At 48.3% G+C, this 27982-nt stretch overlaps 1 protein-coding gene across 15 annotated transcripts in view; it reads right to left on the minus strand.

The window, feature by feature from the left end:
• The window catches only part of ARHGEF9 (Cdc42 guanine nucleotide exchange factor 9), a 206395-nt gene that overhangs the window by 17703 nt on the left and 160710 nt on the right, over nucleotides 1-27982 (minus strand). For all 15 annotated transcript variants that reach the window (XM_051790131.1, XM_051790127.1, XM_051790130.1 and 12 more), the window contains 4 exons: nucleotides 26560-26739; nucleotides 23980-24212; nucleotides 20158-20287; nucleotides 11826-11957 (listed from right to left, as the gene is read on the minus strand). In XM_051790131.1, coding sequence (XP_051646091.1) covers nucleotides 11826-11957; nucleotides 20158-20287; nucleotides 23980-24212; nucleotides 26560-26739 — 675 coding nt within the window. The remainder of the gene's footprint in view (nucleotides 1-11825; nucleotides 11958-20157; nucleotides 20288-23979; nucleotides 24213-26559; nucleotides 26740-27982) is intronic.

The following is a 27982-nucleotide window of genomic DNA, read 5'->3' on the forward strand; positions in this document are numbered from 1 at the left end:
AATGACTCTAGAAGAAATGGATCATCTCTTCTCCCATCACCCTCCTGATACCCCACAGCACATTTCCTTCCTACTTCCACAAAAGAAGGACATTCCTCACTCACTGACCACAAACTCCAGCAGTGGTACCCTGAATTTATAAGAGACCCTTTACTTCTCCCTGAGTGGTGGAGCACATAATCATCTCCGTGAGCAGCACATGCCTGCTCAGGGAAGATACTTTGTACATACCTGGTTCCAGAAAGTTCAGTCCATAGAGCAGATTAACAACTCTAACTGGATAATGTAATTTTTAATATCTGGGCATTTCTATTATCACTTCTCCTTCTTCTTGCCACTCGATAAATGGATATTATTTCCCAACTGACTAAATTTTAATACCCATAGTACGGGATGCATAATAATTATTTGATCCATGGATATTTTACCACTTATGTTCCTACAGCTCTTAAAGAATAACAGATATTACTTAGCTCCTTAGTGAACCATGAACCTCTTCAAATGGCTTACACTGTAATTGAGTTCAATAAAATTTAGGTATTCATCTGGGCTATGTGAGAGACAGCAAACAAGGCCAAAGACTTGTTTTAAGGAGCTTTTTATGCATGTACACATAGAGAATAGGAATTCAGGGAACACACAGGCCATGAAGTGATGCTGCTTGTGTGCTCTCTGCCATGTGCAGCCAGGAACCTGGAGCAGTGCTGAGAAATGATCCCAGTACTCCCTACACTGTTTTGTCCAGCACAGGACTATCCTTTCTCCCAGCACGTCCGTGGAGACAAACAAGCAAACAGAAGATAAAGGAAAGTAGCTGTGTGGCCGAGGAGCAAAATGGATCGTTCAACCAGCCCAGTGTAAGAGCTGCATGGCAGGAGAACAGAGCAGACAGTACACACAAAATGAGATTCATCTGCTATGGAAGCAGCCACACTGTGGAAAGGAGCTCTGGCTTTGTGGGGCATAGAAATGGCAGCTGGGCAGGCTGCTGCTCCTGCTCCTGATTATACCAGGGATAACATATTAAGAAGAAATAATTAAGCTCTAAAATGTACCACCTTCATGTACATGCTGGCTGTATTAGTATGGTGTTGCCTGTTATCCTGCCCACAGTTCAGTCAGCATGACGACTGGCTGGTTTACACTGCCCAGTTCTGAATGTCACACAAAATTATTTCTTGTAGTTAAATCAGGCAAGAGCAAGAAAACATAAAAAGACAAAAAAAGACCAAAAAAAGGACTCTCAAAACCTCCTCAGTGGGGAAAGGACACAGAAATGGAGTTGTTTAATCTAGAAAGATAATAACTAATAACTAAAAAGGAATGTGCCGTTAGTATTCCAGTAGGTGAAAGCTGCTGTTCTTCTACGGAGCCTGGTGATCAATTATTCTCCATTTTGATTGTGATTTGGCTCAATTTACCACCAGGGAGAACAGCATTAGAATCTTGGGACAAAAATCTTTCTAGCTATAAGAGTAGTTAAACTCTAGAACAGACAAAATAGGGAAGTCTTGGGATGGCATTCCTGGGGGATTTTCAAAAGAAGGTTAGAAAAACATCCATCAGAGATGATCTGAGTATACTTAATCCTGCAAAGGGAATAGCTGATCTCTTGGGGTCCTTCCCAGCTCTGCATTTTGATGGTGTCTGAGAGGAAGGTGACAGATGGAGGAGGGATGGGTGAGAGCAGGTGGGATTACACGGACTGGAGGGGCGGTGTGGGAGAGCCCCAAGGCAGCAGGAGCCGCAGTCTCTGCAGAGCATCCAGACTGCCTTGCCTGGCTCTGAAGGCAATTGATGCATTTGGGTCATTTGCACTTATTTGTCTAAATATGATCTGTTTTTACCCTACAGCTTCTATGATTTCCTTTTCTTTCCCTCACTGAGGTTAATTAAGCTCTACTGAATAATGCTCTGCAGTCTGTTCACGTAATTTGTACTAAGGATTCACAAGGAAAAGATGAAGCCAAAAAAAGTGGTGTTTGATGGGAGCACAAAACAAAGTTCTGACACATTATGTAAGCTCCCCCCCCCTCAGTTCTGCTCTCCGAGGGCTGTGTTGGTGTTTGCAGCTCGAGCAGCTTGTGCTGAGCTCGGGGCTGGACCTGCCTGTGGGACCTGCCTGGGTCATTCCCTCCTGCTCCCACACCCTGCCCCTCTCTGAAGGGGGGAAGGTCACTTCAGAAGAAAAAAATCTGCTTTGTGACCATCAGAAGGAAACCAAGGTTGAGCTCTGCTGGAAAACTTGGAGATCTGAATCTGGGATGTGGCTTCCACAATGAATTACACACTTATTGAAGTGGATATAGGTACCTGCAGAAAGGACTGCACCCGTAAATCAGAGTGTTCAGTGGCTCTTACTATTGCATTGACTTCTACTTGTCTTCAGTACTGCTTCCTCCTGCTCTCTAGCTTTAGTCCATCACATTTTTCTGCCACAGCTGCCCGAGCCAGGCACAGCCTTTGCACACTGTGGGTGTGCAAGACCCCATACGAGTCACACCTCTGCAGGAGAAAGAACATTCATCACAAGGAGAGCAACCTGCAGTCACTCATGCAATGTGACATCAGAACTGAAAGCTATTCAAGGGTTTAAGCAGCACAGGGCACATAAGGAGGAAATTACCCCGTCAGAGGGCACAGGTGAGGCCCTGCCCTGGTCCCAGTCACTCGTTCCCACGAGCTCTGCGTGCAGCATCCATTCCTCCTATTAATTGCTTGGTGCAAGGGTGGATGGGGAGGCCTTAAGCAAGGGCTGTGATTTTAGGATGGTGCATTTTTTCAAGGGCTGTGGTTTATTCTGTGCTGGGTCACACTCGACTTCTCATGCGTAAAACAAATCATTTGTGAAACACAAATGGAGGAAGAGCCATTTGCAGCCATGAGTCATTAGACCCCTCTTATGAGCTGACAGGCGAGGAGATGCCAACACAGAATAATCCATGACAAGGTTCTCATTGCATATGTAGGTTATTGGTCCTCCTGGTTACCAAACCCCTGTGTATTCCAATGGCAAAGGAGGTTCAAACTGACCTGGGGAGGGGTGATGTGCTCTGAGCACAGGGATCAGCCAGGCTGTGTGAGTGCAGCCCCCAGGGCTGGCAGGGGCTGGCTGGGGGCCTCGGGGTGAAGTGACATTTCTCCCTCAGCCCTTCCCCAGCTCTACCAGGGGATAATGACATTTGCTTATTGTACAGAGCAACAGGGAGCTGTAAGTAATTGGTGAGAGGCACACTGGCAGCCTCTGATGGTGGATCTCTAACAGCTCAGAGCCACGTAAGAACAGCTCAGCCTTATCCACGCTTCGGGATCAGAGCTGGCAGAGCCCAGCGAGGCAGAGAGACCACTGGAGAATGGGCAGCTGAGGATGAGGCTGGAGAGATGCCACTACAGCCAAGTGCCACCTCTTGGTGAACAGCTGACACTGGAAGAGTTGATGAACAGTGAACGGTTGATGCTGAAATTGGGCAAAGACTAAGCCAGGGTCCATAATAACTGCACCCAAACATGAACCCACGATTTGGGAAAGGCAGAAGTTTGGAAAAGGCTGAGTTGCCTTTCGCACTGAGGTGTGGGGCTCAGACCCCTCTCTGATGATTTCTTGCTGGCCTGGGCAGTGGCTGTAGAGCAGAGGGAGTGAGCAGGGTTTTTTAATGTGCTCTTGAAATTTGTCCTGATTTTTCTGCCTTCTTGCTCTCTATCTTCACTCTGCCCAGCCTGCCGTAAGCAATGAGAGCATGGCACACTGCCACTTCGCCATGTCTTTGGGTATCTTTAGTCATAAGGGCTTTCAACGTCCTTTGGCTTTTTAAAAAAGTATTTGGAGCCTACATTTTTAAAATCTAATTTACCTTAAAGAGACCCTTTGATGAAAGCAGCCCAGCCTGCTTTTCATGAATACCAAGGGGGCAGCTTTCTGTATCATTTGTTCATGTACCTTAACCCTCCTGTGGGCTGAGTTTGAGATGGGGCAGTGACACACGGATCTCATCGACCAGCCCAGAGCTGTGAGTGCATCATCCAACCAGGCCCTTCCTCGGTCCAAATGAGAACCTAAGACTCAATGAACCCTTGTGAATGGTTTTGTCCTAAATATTCTTGATACCAGAAAACAAATCTAAGCCCTGCTAAGTGTTTGGAGGCCAGAGGCTGTGAGCCCTGGTATCAGTTTGTCAGACACAGCAGCTGGGACTGAGCCAGCCTGTAGGAGCAGGGAGATGGGGCCTGCACAGCACAGCCTGAAATGTGGTGAGGGATGGACTGTATTAGGAACAGGGGGATGTAACACCACCTCCCCAACACCACCCCCAACAAACCTCCTGGGATGGGCCAAAGAGCCTCCCAGGGGAGCCTAAACCTCTCTCAGTTTACATAACTCCTCTTGCACAAGGACAGCCGTGCTGAGGAGGTCCACAGACTCCTGCCAAATTATTCAGCACTGTCTGTCTCCTGAGTTTGGGAAGAGACGTTTGATTCATCCTCGCCAGCTCCATGGAGCTGCAGTGTGGGATCCGAGAGGGGGAGGATTGGAGCTGAAAGCATTTATGTGGAAATGCTGTTTTGGTTCCATGTATTTAGTGGAACATCAGTGGCATTTTGATGCCTTGTTCCACCCTGAGCCCAATCACTTTGGCTGCGAAGCCATGGGGCGAGGGTGAGTGCCTTTCCAAAGAACTAATAGCAGGAAGAGATGGGAAACCCTTCTGCACCCATGTCACTCGGCTCTTCTGGTCTTTCCAACTTGCTCTCAGGGGCTTCAAATTGTGCTGATGAAAAGCCACAGCAGGAAGAGGGGTAGATTTTCAGCTCTGGAGGTTTTGTTTGTGGACCAAATTTACACCCACTGCAATTATGGGAGTGAAAAATTAGGCACAGAGTATACTGCAGAGCATCCTGCAAATCTGTATGACCACAGGAGGAGAGACACCTGATCCCTGTCCAGCCAAGCAACACAGACTGTGAAGGACTCTTAATTCAGCCCTTTTTGGATTTTAACACTGAATTAGCAACTAACAACTTAAAGCCTTTCCTTGCCCTCCTCCCGCTGTCTCCTCTGGATCCCTCTGGCTCCCACTCTTCCCTCTCTGCTCCCTCGGAGCCAGTGGATCACCAGCAAGTGTGGCAGGTGCTGGCTCAGGTCAGTGCAGCCCCTCAGCACGAACCCTCCTGTGCAGCCGTGCGAGGGCACGTGGCTGGCACCTGCACAGCCCTGCCCGAGGGTCACCGGGCACTCCGGGCTCTGGGCTGTCAAAAGGCATGTTTTCTTTCCCTGAGCACACCTGTCTGAAAGCTGAAGGACTGTTTCATAACTGGTTTTAAACTATATCCCATCAATTGCTGGACTTGCCTTCATGTCCAGCTCTCTGCTGGAAATAGGAGGATGTCCAGCTTTCTGCTGGACAGGAGGATCCAACTTCCCTGCTATGCTCTAAGGACCCACAAAAACCTCTTGCCTGCAGACAGCACTGACTGATCATCTGGGCATGAGCACAGGGGTCTGGCAGTGGGGCTGTGGAAACATTGGTCTCTAAAAACTTCATTTCACACTTTGTTCTGGGGCTGTGACCAAGCCAGTGTGTTCTCTTTGGTCACCTCCCTGCCTATCTCATAGAATCACAAAATATCTTGAGTTGGAAGGGACCCACAGGATCATCAAGGTCCAGCTCCTGGCCCTGCTCAGGACAGCCCCAGGAATCACCAGCAATCTCACCAGGTCCAGCAGCAGCAGGCCCTGCCTGCCAGGGCAGCACTGAGTCTCTCCTGAGCTGCTGGTTTCAGCAGCTCTCCTGAGCCTGACCCATTTGCCCACTCTGCTGCAGGCTGGGCCCAGGCCTGACCCAAAACAGGGCATTTTGGGGAGATCTCTGTTACCGGGAGAAAAAGAGAAGGGATGGGTGGTGCTGCAGAAGTCAAAGAGTGCTCCTTGTGGGTCAGAAAACCACTTCAGAGTAATAAGAATTGTCCCAGGGCTGCTCTGTGTTTGCAAACAAGATTTTGGGCTGGTCCTGTGAGACCTGGTTAGCCTGTAATAAAAGCAGGGCCGTTGTTTTGGTGCAGAGATTACTTCAGTGATTCCAGCAGAAGTGATATGGGAACTAGACCTTCTTACACTAAAAGGGCTCAGCAATGTCTCTTTTATCTTACCACTTGGAAACCTGAACTGCAATGGAGGCTGACAGGATTATTTTATTTACTCCATCTCCTGTAGCACAGCTATTTCTGGCTGGTTGTCTGGCTACTGCTATTAAACTGGTCTCATTTTGCTTCTCATCCAACCTGCTTTGCTCAGGGAGCTTAAGGGAAGACAGCAATAGCAATAAACCACAAGCTGGAGCCTGCGTTGCCTCTTGATTACAAGAGACACATAAAAAGCACAAATGAAAACTAAATGTGTTTCATGCAGTCACTGATCTTTCTGCACTGTCAGAAAACACCAATCACGGAACCCCATCAAGGACTGCTTGGCTATTGAGGAAGGAAAAGCGGAATTTGGTGCAGAAACTCAGTTAACCCTTCACACTTCATGCTGTCATTCCCAGTCCGATGCCACAGCGCCCTGGAGCCCATTGGGGGAATCCAAACTCACCCAGAACAGATAAGGGAAGATCCTCCTCTGCTCAGTGCCTCCAGCATCCCCAACGTAACAGGCTGTGATCATAATTAATGCTGTGTGTCACAGGCCTGAATGTTAAGTACCATGATTTGCAAATCTAAAGCATCTCTGTGTCAAACTCTCTCTACTTCAGGGTGATGAGGAAAGTGGACCCTGTGCCTTTAAGGCAACATCTTTTAATGCTGCCATCATCCAGGATTGCCTTCATTTCTTGGTAATTATGGTCAGCATGCTGGAATATGCATTCCTCTCCTATTATACACATAGGGCAAGGCACAGTGAGGCCAGTGCTTGCTTCCCGCTCAGTGTATTCCCTTCTGCCTTCCCAAAAGGCAACTCTGCATTAGGGCATCCAATCAACAGTCTCTTCGGAGAAGCCACCACTTTGTCCTCAGGCACATGGCAATGTCCCGCCCTCTGGTTCAGGAGACACAGACAGAAAATTCATTGGGAGACTTTGACATTAATCCAACAGCTGAAAGTTACCCGGCTTTGCAAAGAAAACCTGAATCCTGAGCTCTCCCAGAGGCTCTGGATCAGGAACTGTGGCATACAAACTGGTATTTCAGCATTCAGTTTATTGAAGCCTGAAATAGTTGACATGGCCATTTCATCTAATTAAACTCCTCACTTCCTGGCACCAGGAAATAATCCAGTGGTGATGTTAGGAAATGACCAGTGCTGTCTCTGATGGCCAAATCTAAACCAAAGAGATTTATCTGTAAAGCTCAGAAACAGCTTTTGTTAAAATTATCCCACACAAGTTGCTTTGCAAGATGTTTGCCAGCAGTGAGAGCTGCCTGCCACGGTGCATGCTCCATGCAGCCCTTAGAAATCTTAGTGCAGGTTTCCTGCTTGGAAGAAAGACCTAAAGATACCCCCACTGGTGGAAATAACACCTACACAGATGAATGCAGCCCTTGTTAATTACACATCTTCACAACCCAGATCTCTGAAGACCTGTGCTCATGGTGCTCATGGAAATGTGTTCGGGAATTCTGCCTGAGGCAGTAGATTTTAGGCAGCCAGGGAAGGGGCTGAGCTTGGCCACTGGATCCCACCAGTGTCACTACTCCTCTCCTGACAGCTGAACTATATTAATGACCAGTTTGTGACAGTCACATTGACACAGAGAGTTCAACACAGTCATGTCAATGGCCACACCAATACCTGGATCTTCACACCCAAACAAACTGTCACCAACTGCTTTGAAAGGACAAACCTTGGATCAGCTCACACTGCAAAAGCCCTTGGAAAACTCCTAGGACACACAGCCAGTGGGAAGACAACAAGGACGTTCAGGTTCAAGGAGCTGCTCCCACTGGCAGCTCTCAGCCCAATCCACCCACCTGTATGAGACCAGAGAGCAAGTGGGATACAAGGTGTGGTCCCAACCTGCAGGGATCTGTGGACAACCACGATTTCCAAAGGCCAGACAGATGCTGAAGCCTTGCTTGAAATATCTGGGAACAACCAATAAACACAGTGAATGCTGATCAGCAAGCTCCTGGCTGTCAGAGGGCTGAGTTGGCACTACTGATGGGCTTGCAGGTGTATCACGCAGGAAACAACCAGGTGACAATGTCAGGAAGAATCACATGAGAGTTATCCTCCCTCACAGAATGTCTTGGCCAAGTGTCCAACAAAAAAAAGGCTCCATAACCTTGAAACATTCTCAGACAACAGCAGAAAAAGATGGCAAAGTCTCTGGAAAGCAGGGCATGAGCAAAGCAGATGGGGTTATTTGGAAATATGTTACCTGCTGCTGAAAGCAGTAGCTGGACGCTGGAAATACCTCCATAGCCAACAGACCATGTCCCTTAGACACAGGCAACAGTGGATGGATCAGTGGGAAAAGAAACATGGTAAATTCCGGTAGCACACAACAGGAGATGAAACCTTCCTGGGCCAGCTGCTGCTGGAGCCGATGGACCAAACCCAAGCCAGCAGGAGAATGGTACAAACAAGATGGTTTTTGAGAATGTGTACTGTGTGCCTTGTCCATGTAGCCACAGAGAGGACACCAAGAGGTTGAACCAGAGCAATCTTTGCTGTTCACTGACAGCAAAACTGCTGTGAAGAAACCCAAACTTCCATGAGGGTGGGGGACACGTCACTTTGCACAGAGCACCCACCTGAAATAAGGGGCACAGAATGAGTTGTTACCTTGGCTACAGAAAGAATTTTTTATCACTCTGCTTGAGTGCAGCAGCAATCCAGCAGTACAGAGCAGTACAGCCACCCAGGGGACCAGCAGCAGTACAAACACAGCGAGGGTCACAGTGGGTTCTCCTGGGACTGACACCCAGCACTCTGGAGGGCTGGGACCAGAATGCTGCCCAAATTTCTGCAGCAAAAGAAAAACTGACTTTCACTGGCTCTCTTCCAGATAGTGCAGGACTTCATATTCCATCTTCCTGGACTACTGGTATATCAGCAAACACCAACACCTCACCCTGGCCTACAGGAGGGACGCTGATTCCAGCCACGTTTGCCACGTAAGATTTTCTCATCTTCCACTGCACAAACTGTGAGCAGGAACCTGCCAGCCTGTGCACTATGAGCCCACTGTGGAACCACGTTCAGAAACAATGGAGTTCAAAGGGAAGGACAGAGAATACCAACATCCAAAACTGTCACAGAGCTTAGGATACAGAACTGTGTTCCATCAGGAACTCATGAATCACTCTTTGCAACCATGGGATCCATGTGCATTCCCAGGGGATGCAAGAGCACAGAGCTGCAAACATCTGCCAAGGAGACCATAGGTAATGAAGGTGAGGATGATGTGCAGGTAACTGCAAGGAAGATCTGGAGGAGTGGGGGATCTTGTTGAAATATGTGCTTGTCTTCTAGATCCTCTCAGGATATCTAGCAAACCTCCATCAAACTGAAGCATCTGTGGCATATTTAAATAAGGAATTAGTTTTAGTTCCTTATTTCTATTAAAAATCTCTTTTGACCGATAAAGAGATAAAATTCAACCACTGTAATTTAAAAAAAAGTATTCTCATATAGATTGCGTCATGATGAAGGATGTATCATACCTACTGATTTATTATATCTGAAAAAAACCACAAATGCAGAAAATCTTCTGAAGAGGAAGATTCACTGAGATGTGCCATCATAAGTGGTACCAAAGCTGCTCTGGAGGATGTGGGTCATATTTCATATCCCTCAGAGGATAATTTCAAAGCTCCAACTTCCCACACCATGAGGTAAATGGTGCCTCATTAAAAAAGCCCCAAGACACGGTGCTCTGGCTCTAAAGCAGAGGTCATCCTGCCTGTTGGGATCTGTGCAGCAAAGCCTGACACAAGGGTGAAGGCAACATAGGCTACAAATCATTCAGATTTATTTTATATGGGATTCATGATCCCAAAATGTGAGCTAACACTCCTCAGGACCCATACTGGACAATTATTCTCAATAAAGTTCAAGGAAAGTATTATCATGGGAGAGTACAGCTGTAACCTCATCTCCCCTCCTGCCCCAACACTGAAAAGTAACTGCAGTTTGCTGCTGGAAAAAAGGGATGCAGAAGAAGAACCTACAGCGAGGTCTGAGCTCCGTGCCCATGACATCGGGGTCACCACAGGAGTTCCCACCCTCTGCCCTGTCACCCCAAAGCTCAGGGCACACACACTGTCCCAAAGACCTCGGCTGGCGGCAGCAGGGCTGCCAGATCCTGGCACAGTCTCTCTTCCAGGAAGGCCCAGGCCCCACGTTCTAATCTGCTGGGTGTTTCCCTGTGCAGCACCTCCTGCAGCACCACGTCCCTCAAAGGGCCTTCTGCGTGCAGAAAGGAGGAGGACAGTGTCCCACTAGTGCTGTTTGCATACTGCTGGAACCTGCCAGGCCCCCACAGCCCACTGCGAATTGCTGAACACTCTCCACTCATGCTGATGACCACGGAAATCCCAGTCATGGTTTTCCCGGAGTTACAGGAACGCTCGATACCTCTCTGGACCAGACCCAGTGTCTGGATGCCAAGCTGGATGCTGCCTTGTGAATTGGCAATTCGGGTCACAATCAAAGTGTGGGAGGTCAAGATTAAAACTGAAACCAGCTGTGCCACCTCCAGACTCATTATGCCAGCTCTGACCGTCGGACCTGGTTATTGTTGCTCTGTGGTTATTTTTGTGCAGAGCCAGGCCAGGAGTAAAAGGTACAGCAGTGAGGAGGGGAAAAACAAGCACATGCATTCCAGAAGGCAAAATTTCAGTCAACCATGACTCAGGAGAAGAAAGTGCCACCCACTGCACTGCACAGGCCGCGAGCAGGCAGTGATGCCGCGGTGAGTCAGGAGCCTCCCACGCCTCCTCCCTCGCTGCTTCCTGCAGTGCCAGGGCCCTGGCACATGGAGTGGGGCTGGCTCAGCCTGTCCTGAGCCCTGAGGCTGTAACAGGAGCACAGCTCCCTGTCTGCACTTCCCACTGAAGCCAGACATGGGGACTCCCCCTTCACAGTTCTCTGTGTGGCTGCACTGAATGTCACTGAATCCCAGGCTGTCACACACGGGACTGATGTGCTCTGTCCCTTCACGTAGCACAGCTGGGATGGCAGTGAGCTGGGATCACCTTAGTGGGATACAGCAGTACAGCTGTGATGCTGCTGCTGCTGCATAGAGCTGCTCTGAAACACAGTTCACCTGCTGCTATTAACACTTCAGCACATCAGCACCAGCATCCTGCACTGCCTTCCTACCTTCTTGATGGGTTTCATGGCAGACGTGCCCTGTAAAACCCAGCACAGCAGAGACATCAGGATGAGGCTTAAAATGCCTCTGCCCAAGTGCCAGCACAGAAGCCCTGCACAGAATGAGTTGCTGATCATTGTCTCAATGCAGCCACTGAGCTGTCAGCCCAAGTGCCAGGCTCTGCAGTTCATGCAGGAATTCTAGGGCTATCTAATCCCAGATCATATGCTGCAGCCAAAACTTAAAAGGAGAAGTGAGGCAACAAGCCAAACAAGGGGCACATGAGAAAAAGGCATTAAGTGAAAAAGTGGAGGCTGGATTTGCTATGAGCATAAAAATCCCTCTATCCCAGTATGCTCACTATCCCACAAATCAGTATTCTGAGCATGTGGATTGCCCCTCCTCAGTGCTATCCACATCCTCTTCTGCACGTGCAGCAAAGAGCCACCTTGCCCTAAAAACCACTTTGGACTGGCAAGCCTGTCTGCAGCATGCCCTTAGCCATGTCCTTACCTTCTTGCAGAGAACCATCTGGTGATCAAAGAGAAAGAAAACTCGCTGCTGGTTCCGTCCATAAGGCTGGTAAATCCAGGACATTTCCCCCGTGTAGATCAGCTCCGAGCTGCGATCCAAGATATCGTCTCCCTGGAGGGCAGAGAGAATGAGGCCGAGTGAGCCACTGCTCCCAGCCAGGGCAGTGGACACGTCTGTCTTTGCAGGATGGGGAGAGGCAATCATTAAGCAAGATTTTGGCCCTCCAGCAACTCCCAAAGCCACCCCATCTGACTTTGGACCAGAAACTGGGGTTAGGGAATAATTTTGAAGGAAGGAGAATAAATGAAGTAAGTGTGGGCACTCAAAGCACAGTCACTGCAGTTCACATTGCAATGGGGAAAGAGCTGCTCCAGACACTTTACCCACTCCCCTCTCCAGGTACCCCCAGATCCTGATCTCGCTGCAGGTGCTGGTGGCATCAGGCAACCAAAGCCCTTTCCTGCTGCCCAGCACAGCCACTTCGTATTCAGGGTAACCAGTCCCCTGCACCTTCCCCCTTTAAAACAGCATCCCAAAGCCTTTTTGGTCCTGAAATGTCAGGCCAGCCATCTCAAATCTCAAAGCCATCAACACTGAGCTATCAGTTCCCCACCCATGACGCTGCCAGAACTCACCCCTCTGGAGTGTTGCTTCTCTTCCCACTCACCCAGGCAATGACAGTCCTTTCTCCCATAGCTCATTAGAGCTCCCCATCTCCAAAAACCTGTCAGGACCACCCCAGCTCCTCTGGCAGCCTCGGGCCCTCCCAGCTGGCCAGGCCTCCCTGGCTGGCTGCTGGAGTGCCCTCACCCTTCCCTGCCTCCGGCTAACGCTTGTTTTCCTCTCTGGTTTTTTTTTAAGGATTCATGAGCAGATGGTCTTGAAAACACAGAGCTCTCTCTCCCACTCTCTGAGAGAACAAATGCAGTCACCCTCCACTAATTGGAATGAGCTGGACTTTTTTAAAAAGTTAATTAAAGTCTATTTATTAAAAATGGGTGAATTCACCACCACCTGCCCTATGGGCATCTCGGTGGAACACCGCAGAAGGAAGCGGGATGACTCCAGCTGAAAGGTAAGGAGCAGAATTCAGGAGCAAGTAAAAGAAGAGCTTTTTTTTTTTTTCTTTTTGGCTCTTAAACTACTGCAGTTCTGGCTTTGACGCCAAACTGGAACCGATTTCTGGGACAAGACCATCCCAAAATCTCAGCAAACAGCTTGTAAAGGTTCAACCAGCTATGGGGGGGATCTAGATAGACACATGCTTCTGGTGCTGCTCACAGCTGCAGGTGCCAAAGCAGCCAAGAGTCACCCCCACTCCTCCTTTCTTGGTGAGGCTTTCAGACTGCTGCTCAGGTAAATGTGTAATTAACCTCTCAGCATTGATTGGAAGCGACCGCCTGTGTCCCTGGGCCCTGTGACAACAGCAACTTCATTAAGTCACTGCATCACCATCCTGCAGCACAGACTAGCCAGGGGTTTATCCTCCTCTCAGTCTCACTTCTCTGGCTGTGGTATCCCAAGGGTTAATGAGGGTTAACTTCCCAGGGACACAGAGGGTCACTCCCTGGAGGGATGGGCTGTGCATCACATGGTGTCTCAGCAGGGTGGTGACACCTCCTGCCCAGAACCCAGGGACCTGTGTGCTGCTGCCACAGCTCAGGTGGGCACAAGCCCTCGAACAAGAAGCCTCTGAAGAAAACACACTGGCTCCAGAAATTATGGGCTTTCCTGGCTAAACACGAGCTTCTATGAAGAAGATTCCCACAAGCCTATGGATGGGAGCTTTAGGAGAGGGGGCGAGCTTAGGAGAGGCTGGCTGCTAAAAATAGAAAGACAGTTTTGTCTTTTACTCCTGTGGTAGCATCTGAAGCCTGAGGACACACAGAGGACTCTGTAAGCACTTCTACTTGACTAGCTGAATCCAAACTGGGTAGTCCCTGCAAGCTACATAACCCAAAAACATTTGGATTTGAAATGATAGGATTTGTATACCATTTCTTATGTTGGGAAAACAATTTATATATAGTCTGTAGGCTAGAAATAGCTGATTTCCCATGCTGGGTTAGCAAATTGGAAAATACATATTGCAAATACTTTGGGACTAGCACATGGCTGGCCACGAGCCGCATGTCCAGAGCCCTGCCTGCTCCTCCATCCCCGGCTGCTGTGCCAATTCACCAGCCAGAGCCTCCCAGCAGAACCACTGAACCTTGAAAGGCTGTTCTTTTCCTGACAGTTCTAAACCTCTGAACAGCACCAATTGTCCCCTTCAGGAGGGGTGTCCCTTCTGGGGGCTCAGGTGTCAGTTGCAGGATGGGAGCAAGAAGGGACATGTTGGTTTTTCAGCTCCACTGCCACTGTGGCTCCCCCAGCACACCTTCGTCCACGGGCCTGACTCCAGGCAGGCTTTCCCAAATGCCTCTCCCAGTCCCAGCCCTGGATCCCTCCAATCCTGTACTGAACTAGGAAAAAATTTCCTTTTTCTTTTCAGTTTTCTTCCAACTCCTAGAGAAGCTGGATCATCTATATCCTTATGTAAATGAAGAGAAACCCTGCTAAAAAAGGAAGAGGCTGAACTTTTAGTTCCACTGAACAGGCAGATTTCTACTTACTTCAGCCGAGCACAGCAGCAGAATGGCCAAGAGGAGAGTGGCTGACTTCCTGAGGCCTTGTCCAACCTGAGTTATGTCCCATAAACCTCTAACAAAACCCTCAGCCCTCCCCAGCTGCACCAAGGGTTTTCAGTGCACATCCTGACACATCCTCCGTGCACATCCTGCTGCATCCAAACGGCAGCCGACAGAAAGCTGACTCCTCTCTTCTCCGTGCAGTCACAGCAGAGCTCCTTTGTGAGCAGTAATGGGAGCAGAAGGTCACCCAGATCTGGGTTGGATGAGTGTTTCATGCTCCCTCGAGCCTGCAGTGACACACACAGTCCCAGGGCTACTCCTGACTGTGACAGCACAGGGCCAGCTCTGCTGCTGCTCTGTCAGAAAGACGTGGATCCCCAGCTCCCCAGTTGTGCTGGAGCGACCACCACGCTCTGCAAGGAGCAACTAGCAGGGACCAGAAGGGTTGGAACAGTGCCATGGAATAAAGGATGTTGGGAGCACCCACACAGCGAGGATGGGCAGGGCGCTGTGAGCTGTTCCACCTCTCACAAGCCAGCCCTGAGCAGACACTTCCCTGGGCTTGGGAATGCTCAGGAATGCTCAGGAGCCCACCAGACCCACCCCTTAGCTCCCAAGCCCACCCTGACATAGCCCTTTTGCTGCCACTGTTGGGCACAGTGAGGAGATTCTGTGCCCTTGCCCAGCTCCCAGGCAGTGAGCAGGGCTCTCTCCTGCCTGACACTGCTGTTCTGCAATTAGAGACTGACAGGCTGATTAGCACCTGGGGCTACACAGAGATCAGAAAAGGAACATGAGCGAGATGTGCTTTTCAACAGGCTCAGTTTTGATACCTTCTGTTGGGGGAGGGGAGGGCAAGAAGAAGAAGAAAAAAGAAGGCTGTATTTCAGTCCCTGACATGATTTTTCTCCCAGGAGGATTTCTCATCAGGCTGTCCCTGCTTGCCAAGCAGCACATTGGTTACATGCAGCTTTCTTTCATGTCACTCTTGCTTTCACTAACATAATATTAGGCTGAGGCCAACAATTATGGATTACATAATTAAGGGCAGCAACTCTTGATTTAAAGGACCCATAAATAACAACAATGGGAAGACATTTAAAAGGACAGTGCTCATTATATGTCTCAATTACATATATTTTTCCCTTCATGTAAATTTAACACTCTTGAAACCTGCCATAGTGGCAACCCATGGGAATCTTTGGTAGAAATATCCAGATAGCTGCATAAAGTAATCTGTTTAAATAGCAAGTTAAAACCAATCCAGGCTGATCAGCAAGGCTCTGTCCTGTGCCAAACATCCTGCCAGTGATGAATCCACAGATTCATAAGATTCCCTCCTAGGGAATGGGAGCCACATCATATCCCTATTCTGAGAGAAACCTGGGCTGAAAGGGAGAAAAGGGTTGCTGGAAGCTGCCATGAGGGCAGGGACTGCTGCAGGATTGCTGCTTCATTTTGTTTTGATGTGGTTCAAGAGCTGTTCAAAAGGCATGAAAAGGAGCAATTCTGAGGTGTGCTGAAGCACAGACCTGTTTTCCACCTCCACATCATCCACACAAGGCACTCAGTGGGGATGCAGTGGCCCCTGAGGCTGTGGTGGGCACGGGGCTCATGCCAATGGAAATGGCAAATCCTGCCCAGCAGCAGAGCCAGAGGGAGCTGGGCACAGTGGCACACAGGTCTCCACAGCTCCACAGGCTCATAGGATCCACAGGGAGGGCAGGAGAGAGGTGAACATGCTCCTGCCACGGCACAGGAGAAGAGAGGAAGCAAGGCAGGGATGCACCATTGCCTTAGCTTTGTGGTGTAAATGTAGCCCTGCCCAAACTGGGACTGGCAAGGACTTGGACATGATGACGGGCTTTGTGGAAATGTCTTTCTGACATTGCTGTGTGTGTATCTCTCCAGCTTATAGCCCACTAAACTGGGAGATGTGCAGCTCTCAGAGGGCAGGAGCAGCAGAAAGGACTGAGCAGGAAAGGCTGCCCACGATGGGCCCTATTTGAAGTCTGCTCTGAACCTGCTCCACCACCTTGTGTGCTGGTTTGCCTCACTGCCTTTAAATGTCACTGTTTTGATCTGAGGGTATTTAACTACGAACAAGGGGATGATGTTGAGTGCAGGGAAACAGAGGCTGAGCATCAGGAAACACTTCATAACACCGAGAGCTCTCAGGCAGCAAAAGGGTTCGGCAGGAGGTGATGGAAACCCCACATTCTGCACCATTAACAGCTCAAAGCACAAAAGGCACGGCAGGACTGGTGTAGGCAGGGACAGCACCTCTCTGGGTCTGTTTATATCCTGGAAATTCAGGCTACAAAATAAAGCAGTGAGTCATACGTGGCAGCAGACCAAGCTGGGCTTTTCGGTCAAGCCCACATTCCCACAAATTTTACAGGAACACATTTCAAAGTGATTGGGATTATTTCTAATTTATAGCAGTCAGTGAGATCAGAATCTTCCCTTAAGATTTTGCTCAGTCATTACTTGTCTAAAGCTGCCAAAGCTGCCAATAATTCCTTAAGACTTCAGGCCTTGGCTGCCAAAGCTTATCAGCTGCCCCCCACATCAGGCCACCCTTTCCTGATCCCAATGGCAATTTAAACCATCAGATCCTGCTTGCATGATTTCTTGGGGAAAACCTCTGCCCTTGGTTAACTCAAGGATATGCAAAAAGTCTTGAGGGATAAAAGTGATTCCTGAAACGCACAGGCACAACTCCATGGGATTCAGTAAAATCCCTCTGCCTAAATCAACTTGGACATGCCCCTACTCTACCCATTTGCTTTAGGATCAGCAATATGTATGCATTCCCAAACACACCCTCTCCTTGCAAGAAAACACGTACACACACTTGGTACACAAGAACATTTCAAATATTCACTCGCTAAATATTTGTAGTTTGGTTTGGATTTTTTCTTCTTTTTAAAAAAACACTTTTTTCCATCTCATCACAAAACATGGGTAAATTTAGACAAGAAAAAGCACTTTCAAAACAGATAATCAACCTCGTTAGTCTCAAGATATTGAGGAAAAACAGACATTTCTCCAAATGAGAGATTTCAACGTGCTGAGACATTTAAGCCACTGAAATAAATCACCAAGTGCCACATGCAGTGGGAATTCAGGATTAGCTCTGTCTTGTGCCTGGCTGGATATTTGGGGAAAAAAAGTCTGAACTGATAATTTTTTCTCCTGATTGTTTTCTTGTTTCCCTGCTTTTTTTTGAGTGCTGTTTTCATGTGTCTCAGGAAGGCTGAACTGTGCACCCCGGGTGATGCTCCACTGCTCACTCTGTGTGACACCATGAGGGACAGAAAGCTTTGGTTTGGGGTACAGTCACTAATCAGAGCAGGAACAGGGCCTCGGAAAGCTGGGGAGTGTTCTGCGGGTTTCTCTTCCTGCCTCAGGGAGCACTTCCCACAGTGGGTAAGTGGGAGCACAGCACTGACAGTGGGGCCCTCCCTTGGCTGAGGGTCCTCCAGTAAAGACCAGCTGGAGTTGTGGTCTCCTCAGACTGGAAATACCCACTGCCCACAGCCTGGCAGGGGCTGGGGACACACACCAGGAGGTCCCTTAAGTGGCCAAGCACAGAGGACGAGTGAATCCTCATGGACTGGGTAAGGAACCAGCCCCAATGTCCTGAGTCCTGGAGGACGTGCCCCACAGCTGAGTGGGGCTTGGGGTTTGCAGTGGGGACTGCAGTGCCCAAGGAAAGCATCTGCACAGATCTAGGGTGGATCCAAGCATCTGGTACCACTTTTGATTTCTCCCACTCTCTTCCTGCATCGCACAATGGTTCACTTCTGGGTATTTTGGGTTTCTGTGCATCCTTCTGGCCATTCCGTGGACAGCTGGGAAGTGGGGGCTGGATCCGGTGATTCAGAATTACTTCAGAGGGAAGAATCAAGCCGTGAAATCCTCTGCTGGGTCCAGCTCTCATCCTCTACTGTTCTCATCAAAACTCTATGCCTCCTCTTAATCCAAAAGACAGACTGAAAAAGGCAAGAAGGGTGTTTTCCTTTGACCTGGGGCAGCACTGTATTCCCAGGGGATCTCTCAGCAGTACCAACTGCAGGCTTTGCTATATTATGAGAAGTTGAAGGATGGTGCTGCAATAATGTGCTCAAAATTTGGACTAGTTGAAAAAAGCCTGGAAGAATGACTTGGCAAATTCCTGAGGATAGCATGGAAGATAAAGAATGGGTCCTGCTAAGCAGGAATGAGTTATCAAGAATATGGCTAAATAAAAATGAATTATCAACTGAGCTAATCGAAGAGAAAAAGAAACTGCTATTCCATAGATCCTTTGTGGGGTGACCTTGGCTTTCCACTCACACATGAATATTTACTGACTTGGAATTCATCTGCCCTTAATCGAGATTTATTTGCAGAGAGGGGCTCCACATTTCTTACAAAAGATTCCCATCAGCTTATCCCATGGCACATTCTGAAGGATGAAGATGGAGCTGATGGTCCTGTGCCTCCTTGAGAGTAGTTTTCCTCATTCTCAAAATGAGCATGTGTGTCAGTGAGAGCTGTGAGAGATGTTCCTCCACAGTAAACAACAGTAAAACAATCAAACACATCGTCTGCGCTCTCTGCTCTCCCAGTCAGCCACAATCCCATACCCAGCTCTGACTGCTGCATTTATGTGCTTAATCACGAGATCCAGGGTTGAACCCAACCTTCATTACAGTAATGAAACTAATTCAGTCAGAGAGGACATGCAGTCAGAAGGTGATGCACCTGTATTTCTCTCCCTCTCTCCCCAGCCTTCACAGATCTTTTCCAGGAAAAAAAAATAAAATTAAAGGATTAACACCTCTTCCCATACACTAATTTACATAGCATGATCCCAATGACTGGAATGTGGAGTTATTTCAGATCTTCCCAACTGTGAGGAAAAAGAAAGGCTGCTCCATCACTCTATCAACTTGCTGAACACATGGACCAATGACAACATTGGGAGGAATTAGAGCAACATTTGCCCTCCATCTGCTTCCAAACCCTATTTACAGATTACTTGCATACAATGACTTAAAAAAACCCCAGGGACAAAAGGAAAAGGAGAACATAATTTTAGTTGGGTTTTTTTAAAAAAAACCACATGGCACAAATGTAGAGACTGAAGGTCTGCTGGTGAGGAATCCTTCTGCTGACTCTGCCTTCCCTGTGCCTCTCAGTTCTCTAATTACACCATCACTACACCTGGGGCTGGTTCAGAAATATCTTTAAGTGCAAAGTCATTTATAAAATTCAAATACCATCTCTAACCCCAGCTTAACAGTTTGGCTTCCAATCACAAGGCAACCACTAGAAGGATTTTATCCATTTTCTTAACCTGTCACAATTTCCAGGGCTCTTTCCCGACTTCCTCCCCAGTGACACAGCACAGAGCCAGAATGCACACAGAGTTTGATCCAAACCTCACCTACTACCAGCACTGTAATCACAACAGTTACTCCAGGTTTCTACTGATGAAATTGGAACTGGACCCTAGATTTTCTTTAGGGTCATTAATGTTTAAGTCCCACTCGGAAGTCTGTGGGTGTGTCTTTCTTGTCCCAGGAATCCCAAGACTGGGCTGCGTGATATGAACTATAGGGTGTTAGATAATGCAACAACTGCGTGGAATTTGCTTTTCCCAGGTTCCCAGCACCATGTTACTGTACCTCCCAGTCCAAGACAGAGGCCTGCCACTGAGCTATCTTGTCAATGTTCTCCAACCTCCGCTTCCGCTCGTTGATCTGGAGAGTCACATTCCTCATGACGGCGAGGGCAGCGGCCACATACCTGTAGTCACTGCAGAGAACACACACGGGGAGGCCATGAAACATGCACAGGAGTCTATCAACCCCCAGCAGCAGCACAATCCCACCATTCCCCACAAGGACACACGGGAAGGGTTTGCCACTCAGCGCTGCAACGCCATATTTTGTATTTTTTCCACTGGCAATGTCTGGAGCATCACAACGGAGCAGCTTCATTGGAATTGGAACTGGGAGCCAGCCCAGTTCCTCAGCTGGTTCCAGGGGTGCAGTGAGCACAGCCTGGCCTCTACCAACCCAACACCTCAGCTAAAGGGCATCACCCTAAAAGACAGTCTGAACATTTATACAGCCTGGGCCTTTGGGCCTGGATTTTTCCATTTTTAAAATGAACATCAGAAAATATTTTTCATTTGGACAGTGAACGAAGCACCTCCCAAGCCATAAGGCAGCTCCAAGAGTGCCCCAGAGCACTTATCCCATGGAATTCACTCTTACTGAAGATTTCAGGTGAGTAAATCAAGGCAAAATCTTCCTTTTTCCTCATATGGGCCTATGAATGCAGCAACACAGAGTGAGAATAGGCTCCTGCCAGGGCCAGCGAGGATGATGATCAGTCTTTTCAAAAAGTGATGCTGAAATCAATGCTATTGATTTCTGCCCTGTGCCTCCTTTTCCATTCCAAGGAGCTGTAATGTTCATTTCAATTGGGAAGACAGGCAAGCCCAGCTGCCACAATGCCACCATGATGTATTATTAACTTAAGGGCTGCTATTGATTGCTGACTAATGAGAAAAACTGCCATCTTGGGCAGCTGCAGGGGGAATGGCTGTATTGATTATTGCTAAGGATTGCACTGGTGACAGCTAAAATGGGGGTGAATGCTGGGAATTAGATGCCTTCTCCATGTGATCCCAACAGGATAAATATTAAGAAGCAATCACACTGTGATAGACAATAGAAGATTACTTGCTGTTTTGCTTGGATGAAAACTTGGGATGAGTTTTTAATTTTTCTTCAGTTCTAATGTCAAAATTCTAGCTGAGGTTAAAAAAAATCTCACAAATTCCAGAACAGCAGGACTGGTCCTTCAGTAAAGGAGAACAGAGGATGGGCTGCCTGACATATCCATTGCAGAAAGCCAGGATGCTTTGGGTTGGAAGGGACCTTAAAGCCCATCTCATTCCATGCCCTGCCCTGGGCAGGGACACCTTCCAGATTGCTCCAAGCCCCGTCCAACGTGACCTTGGACACTTCCAGGGATGGCAATGGTCATGATACACAATGAACTTCTTGTGCCTCCCTTTGTGGGCCATCTGTGTGAAGGGAGCATTGGTTGTGCATGGGATGAATGAAGCTACATCAGAGTGATCTGCAAAATGCCCACGAGCTCTTGCAGGGAAACAGGAAAATCACTATGGTCAGAAAGGATGTGTAGAGGCAGGCAGAGGTGCAGGGTTTACAGACAGTCACTCATAATCTCCTAGCAATTATGCCCAGGCAAGGAAGGGAGGGTAATGACAGTGACTCCTCAGCAGAGTCTCCTCACAGAACACATTTCTACACTCTTAACTTCAGCTCAGTTCTGCAGTGGGAATGCTCAGGACACCAGCAAGCTGCACTTAGGACCCTCATATATTTAATTCATATTAAGCTGGAGTAAATCTTTAAGAAGTGAACAGATGTGGCTTTGTGAAAAATTCAAATGAATCAGTCTCAAAACAAGAAGCAACTGAAGGGAGCCAGGCTCTGAGCACCCCTGTCCCGCCTCCACACGGAGTGGGCCGGTGCCAGCCAAGCCAGGTTTATCCTGGGAATGCTAATTCCCTAATTCCGATGAAAAAACCCCATGCACGTTTTTCTTTCACGCTGTAATGAAGAAGGAGTCAGGACTGAACTTTTTGGGCTCCCAGCCCGTGTCTGTGGCAGAGCTGGCAAAAACTTAAAAGAAAAAATAACAGAAGCAAAGCATTTGGCCAGTGAATTAATAATAATATACCGTTAACTATGAAATTAAGGTAAATCAGTGGTTTGTCAATTCCATTGGGGCTGCAGTGACCATTTTCCAGTGCTCAATCTGAATGTAAGTCTAGATTCTTGCCAGATATCACGTGCAAACTCGGGGGAGAGTGGTCAGGTTTCTCATTTAGGTGCTACTGTCCTGATCTGGTGCAGGGAAGATCCACAGCTCTGCAGGTACAGTGTCAGGGAAAAGGAAGAAAAAAAAAGAAAGAGACTGCATGTCTCTCTGTTAGGTGAAGCTCCCGGGGAATCCTGGGCCTCTGTGAGTTTTGCCTTCCTCCAGGGCAGGGATCCAGCACAGGGCTCTGTGTAGCCTGGGGTTTCCTACCTGTGCTGTGTTACAGCTTCGGGGGGGGGGGGTTAGTCCTTCTAATCAAGGGGAGCAAACAACACCCTGCTTTCCCTTTTCAGAACACAGAGAAACAAGAAAGGAAATGTCAGTGGCTGTGTCCTGTCATGGACACAATCCACTGAAACAGAGCTCTCAGTCTGAATCAACTGACTGCTGCTTAACCACAGGGGAGCCCCAAGTCTCCTCAGAATGTGACTGTATGAGATGACATAACAACATGGTGAATTTAAAACATCCCAAAGGGAACGGGAATGCACTCCCAAAATAATCCAACCCTTGTGTGATCACACTGTCCACATCCCCTTTGGTATGGACACCAAATAACTCAAACACAGAGCTCCCCTCTCTGAGGCTGCTCGTGTCCTCCCATTGTGAAGCCACTTCTGAGCTCCCAGCAGTGCTGTGGGTCATCACATGGCTGCTGAGGAAAAAACCCACAACCTCTGGGACCCCAGAGCTGCTTTCTGATACCCTAAGGTTCCCACGACTCCACTCCAAGTTTGTTTTGGTCTCATTATGAAGTGAAAACCAGGAATTGTATCTGGAGCCAAAGGCATGACCAAATTGGTGATTCAGCGAGCCTGAATCACTCAAACTCATGGATGCAAGTCAACACATCTCTGCTCATATCACATCTCCGCTCTTCTAGAGATGCGTTTGGGGAAAAACAAAGAGGTGCTTCTGAAACATTTGTGGTCTTTTTTTCAGAAGCACCTACTTTTAAATGGGTTTTGGAAAAAGAAAGAAAATTGGCAAGGTGGGAGTAAATCTACTCTTAGAGGGCCTGATTCTTCTTTCACCTTATTTTTACAGCAGTAAGTCACAAATGATATCACAGCTACTATTCCTGATTTACGCTGTCAGGGAGTCAGGCTGATTGCCCTCAGCAGCAGCAAAAGAGATCCTGGAAATTTTGGGAAGTAATCAAACTGCAGCTGCTCCTCTGAGCCCAAACCCCAGGGCAAAATGAGAGATGGGATCAGGCTGAAAAGCAGAGCAGGTTTTGAGTTCTGCCCAAATCTGAGCATGTTCAGGCTGGAGTTGCAGATCCTGGCCCTCCACTTGCTGTGTGCTAAGGTCCTCCTTGGGAGAAGGGAATGAGCCTTTTGGACCACTGAATGCTAATTAGGTAATTTTTCTAGTGTAACTGGTAGCATCAGAAAAGTACATCCAAGGCTAATTAGTTCATGTCTGATTAGAACAGAGATGAGTCTTGCTCCATCGTGAATTGGTGCTTTGAGAAGCTTTAACTGTCTGCTGAACCTTTGCCCTGCTTCCATGGGCAGAAAACCCCAAGCCCTGTGTGTGGAAAGGAGCACTGGCAGCCCCCCGGTGCCCTGGGCCGGTATTACCTGTGCTCCTGGGCCGTGTACTTGAGCAGCTCTGCCAGCTGCAGGGGGTACTTGCAGATCTTCTGCACGGGCGTGAGCAGGAAGCCGTCGATGGCAATGTCGATCATCTGCTGCAGCAGGCGACACGCCTCGAAGAAGTGCTGGTACCTGCTGTCCTTCATCAGCTTGGAGAGCTCCATGCACGCATCCAGATGGTTGTTACAGTACTCTGAATAGATCCAGAATCCATCTTGCTGTGGAGGAACAGGGACACATCAGGCAGGTGACCCAGCTGGCCAACAACACATCCCAGCTAGAGAAGGGCAGGGTGAGATGGGAGACTGGGGAGAAATCCTTCCCTGTGAGGGTGGGGAGGCCCTGGCACAGGTTGCCCAGAGAAGCTGTGGCTGCCCCATCCCTGGAAGTGTCCAAGGCCAGGTTGGAAGATGTCCCTGTCCATGGCAGGGGGTGGAACGAGATGAGCTTTATGGTCCCTTCCAACCCAAACCATTCTGGGATTCTAAGAAAGCACACCCACACAGGAGGAAGGACAGATCCCAGAGTACTTTTCCTGCTTAGAGGAGGTGCTGATTGCTGTGGGGGAAAAGGGAGGCCGAGAGGGCCCTGCACACTGACACATGGCTGAGATCCTGTAGGTGCAGGTGTGTTAATGTGAACCCTGTAGCTGTTTTCAGTTTCAAATTGTGCCATGGGGTTTTCATTAGAAAAGGTAAAGGCAGAACCAAGATCTCTAGATTTTGCTAAGACAAGATGACAACCTTTCTAGAGCTCTTTTCCTGAAAGATCACGAAACATCTGGCAAGTGTTTTAGGAGCTGGGTATGTTTGAAATTCTCTTTACCAACAGGGACCCCGAGGCACCAACCACTGTGGGGATTTCCTCAGGGCCAGAGAGCCAGAAAACACCAAAGAATGGAAAAACAAAGAAAAAACCCACTCACACGTGTGCCCCCCTCCACCTTTTGCACTGGTCTAACAAGTCTTTTGGTGCCAATTTTGTTGGAATTTCCTTTTTCTGCCATCACTGACCACAGATCTGCCATCACCCTTAACTCAGGCTTGATTCATCTGGGCCACACAGACAAGGCAATGGAAGGTCAAAGAAAGATTTCAGTGGAAGAGAGATGGACACAACCTGACTGCCCGGCATCCCAAATTAAAGTGCAGTTGAGACAGCCTAGCTAAAGCCCAGGTGTTGTAGGCCAGCCTGAGATGCTCCATCTGGTTGTGGCCAATGCCCTACAAACTACTGAAAGGACAGACTTTATTTTGTAAAAACACACTTGCCCAGCGATTCTTATTTCTCAGTCCCTGAGGGTCCAAATAACCTGCCTTTCTGGGAACAAGGGAGGCCTGGTATCCTTCCCATCCCCACTGACTGAGCCATGCACTCACAGCTCTCCCTTCCTGAAGCAGATGAGGAATAAAATGCTTTGCAGATCCATGGACAGGATCTTAACATTCTCATCCCTCAGTTCCCCCAAATGGCTGAACAGGGATAATTTATCAGGAGTTTATCAGCCAGGTTTCAGCCACTGTCTGGTGACAGGCAAGTCTCAGATCTTCCTCCAAATAACAGCAGCAATTCTTACTATTGTCACTATCAATGACTTGACAGCACAGCCTCAAGTCATGACATTTTAGCTACTGATTCTCACCAAGATTTTGTACATCTTCTCGGCACGGAGGTGGAATGTGATGCTGCTTTGGAAGGAGCAGCAGAGATTGCAGCCACGTTAACGCCTCATGCACCTGGCTCAGAAGGAAACTTGCCTTCAATGAGAGGACCAGTGATGCCTAAGAGGCCCTCTGAACCTCTTTAGGGATGCCCTGCTGAAGTTTCAGGAATGTCTGTCAGGAATTTCTCTAGTAGGAAATGAACTGCTGCCAGCTCAGCCCTGACCCAGCACAGGACCTGCAGCCCAGGAGCACCTGTGAGCTCTGATTCTGCCTTCATTCTGCCTCAAGGAAAGCAGGGCTGTCATTTTCTTGACATTTTCTGACATTTTTCCAACACTGGCCAATTTATAAGCTTCTGCAGTAGGTGGCTATGGAACGGGATGATGGGCTGGGCCACTGAAGATGTGTGGGTGTTTCATGCCTTCCAAGTGCATCTGAGTGCCCCAGAAAACAGCCCAGGCACCTGCTCTCCTCTACTTTTCTTGTGTAATGCATAATTAAGGCCTCTTTTTACCTCTCTGGACATTCTTACCTCCTCCAACCTTCTGCTCACCCATGACCTGACTAGGAGACCTATGAGTGGGTTTAAGACACATTCTGAAGGTGGAGAGCAGGTGAGACATCACACCTACACAATATGATTAAGGGTAGATGTGAAAAGGTGCTAGGATTCAGATGTACTGGAGGCTATCCAACTGTATGCTCCAAGTTCTCCCTCCTCTGTATCTCACAAGGTAGAACCATGGAGTAGTCCCTGATATGTTACTAAAACACTATGACTCACAAAAATTATCCTGAGTGGTTCCTGCCTCCTGACTTTTTCTCCTCCCGCTCCCACACACAGCCCCCCATTCCCTAACCAACCTCAAAAGTCCCAAACAAAAATGCCAAAAGCACTCACGTGTTCCAGGAAGCATGGTCCAATCTCACTGAGATGGGGGTCCTCATTGTTGTACTGTTTCTCCAAGTCCCGGACAAAGCCCATCTGAAATCTGTAGATGTCTTCGATGTTCCCAAAGATAGTTTTTAGCTGTTCATCACTGAACATGTCCCTCCTCTTCCGGCACTGCTTTAAGTAACCCTGCAAGGAGCAAGAAAGAACAATTTGCAGAGAACAGCAAAATCTGGCTGACAGCTCCAAAGAGGTGTGTTCCAGTGTTGTAGGCCTGTTCCTTCCAAACCCACTGTCTTCCAACACCTTATATCCAGGGCAGCTCCTACACACATTGCTGCTTCCACGTCCTCTTCAGTGGCACATGGTGTTACAGAGAAAGCTGCAAGGGGTTGTTTGAGTATGCACCCAACTCTGATTTCTCCTTTTAGCCACAGTAATCAGGACAAGGAAGCTGTTTAATATCTTTATCAAGTTCTGTTTAATATCTTTACAACGATCTGGAAGAGGGGATTCAGTGCACTCTCAGTAAGTTTGCAGAACACCAAGCTGGGCAGGAGAGATGATGTGCTGGAAGGTGGGAAGGTTCTACAGACACTGAGGAAATCACTTCATCCTCCTGTGCTTCACCTGTGTGGATGACTAACATGGAATCATAGAATTTTTAAGACCGGAAACAGCTTCTAAGACCATCAAGTCCCACCACAATGATTTAGACCAGAAATTTTGCAAGGCCAAGCCTCATGTGCTGTAACTGGCCTGGTCCGTTCTGCAGCCTCTTGACTGAAAAGAAGTAACATGGGGGTCATCAGGAGATGACTTTGCTTACTTTGCTTGCCTTTATTATATAGGAAGGGAAAAAAAAAGGAAAGGAAGAAAATGCCAGCAGCTCCAGTGGAATGGTTATATTTGGGAAGTCAGGATGCTTAGTCACACAGCCACACTGCCAGCTGGTGACACGCAGCTGCTGGGCCACAATGAACCATTGGAACGCTGTAATAAACTGTCCCTCAGCCTCACCATGTGGTTCTTAGGAGGGAGAACTTCAAACACATGAATGAGAAATGCAACTTTGGCTGACCTGGCCAGGACCCAACCTCTGTGATATCCAGCTTAGCTCGGAGGATGCCGCTACCCTGAGCTTCCTGGCTTTTTCAGCTTGGGTTACAGAATATCTTCTGCATTTCCTAATCCAGGTCTCTCTTCCTGCAGGAGCTCCTTGATCAGTCATTTCCCTGGGCTTCCCTCTCTCATTTTTCCAGGTCAGGAGGAATGGGAGCAGGCTGGTTCCTATGTTGCCGGACAGTCACGGGGCAAACTAGAACTCAAACTCAGGAGAAACGATGCAGAGCAGCTCTCCGTGCTCCTGCTCATGCTTACCTGCTTATCTCAGAAGAGCTTTGCAAACACCCAAGGAAAAAGCTGTGCCCTG

This window comes from Manacus candei, unplaced genomic scaffold (genome assembly GCF_025592945.1).
Source record: "Manacus candei isolate 608988 ecotype Guabito, Panama unplaced genomic scaffold, ASM2559294v1 h1tg000003l, whole genome shotgun sequence".
Classification (NCBI taxonomy): domain Eukaryota; kingdom Metazoa; phylum Chordata; class Aves; order Passeriformes; family Pipridae; genus Manacus; species Manacus candei.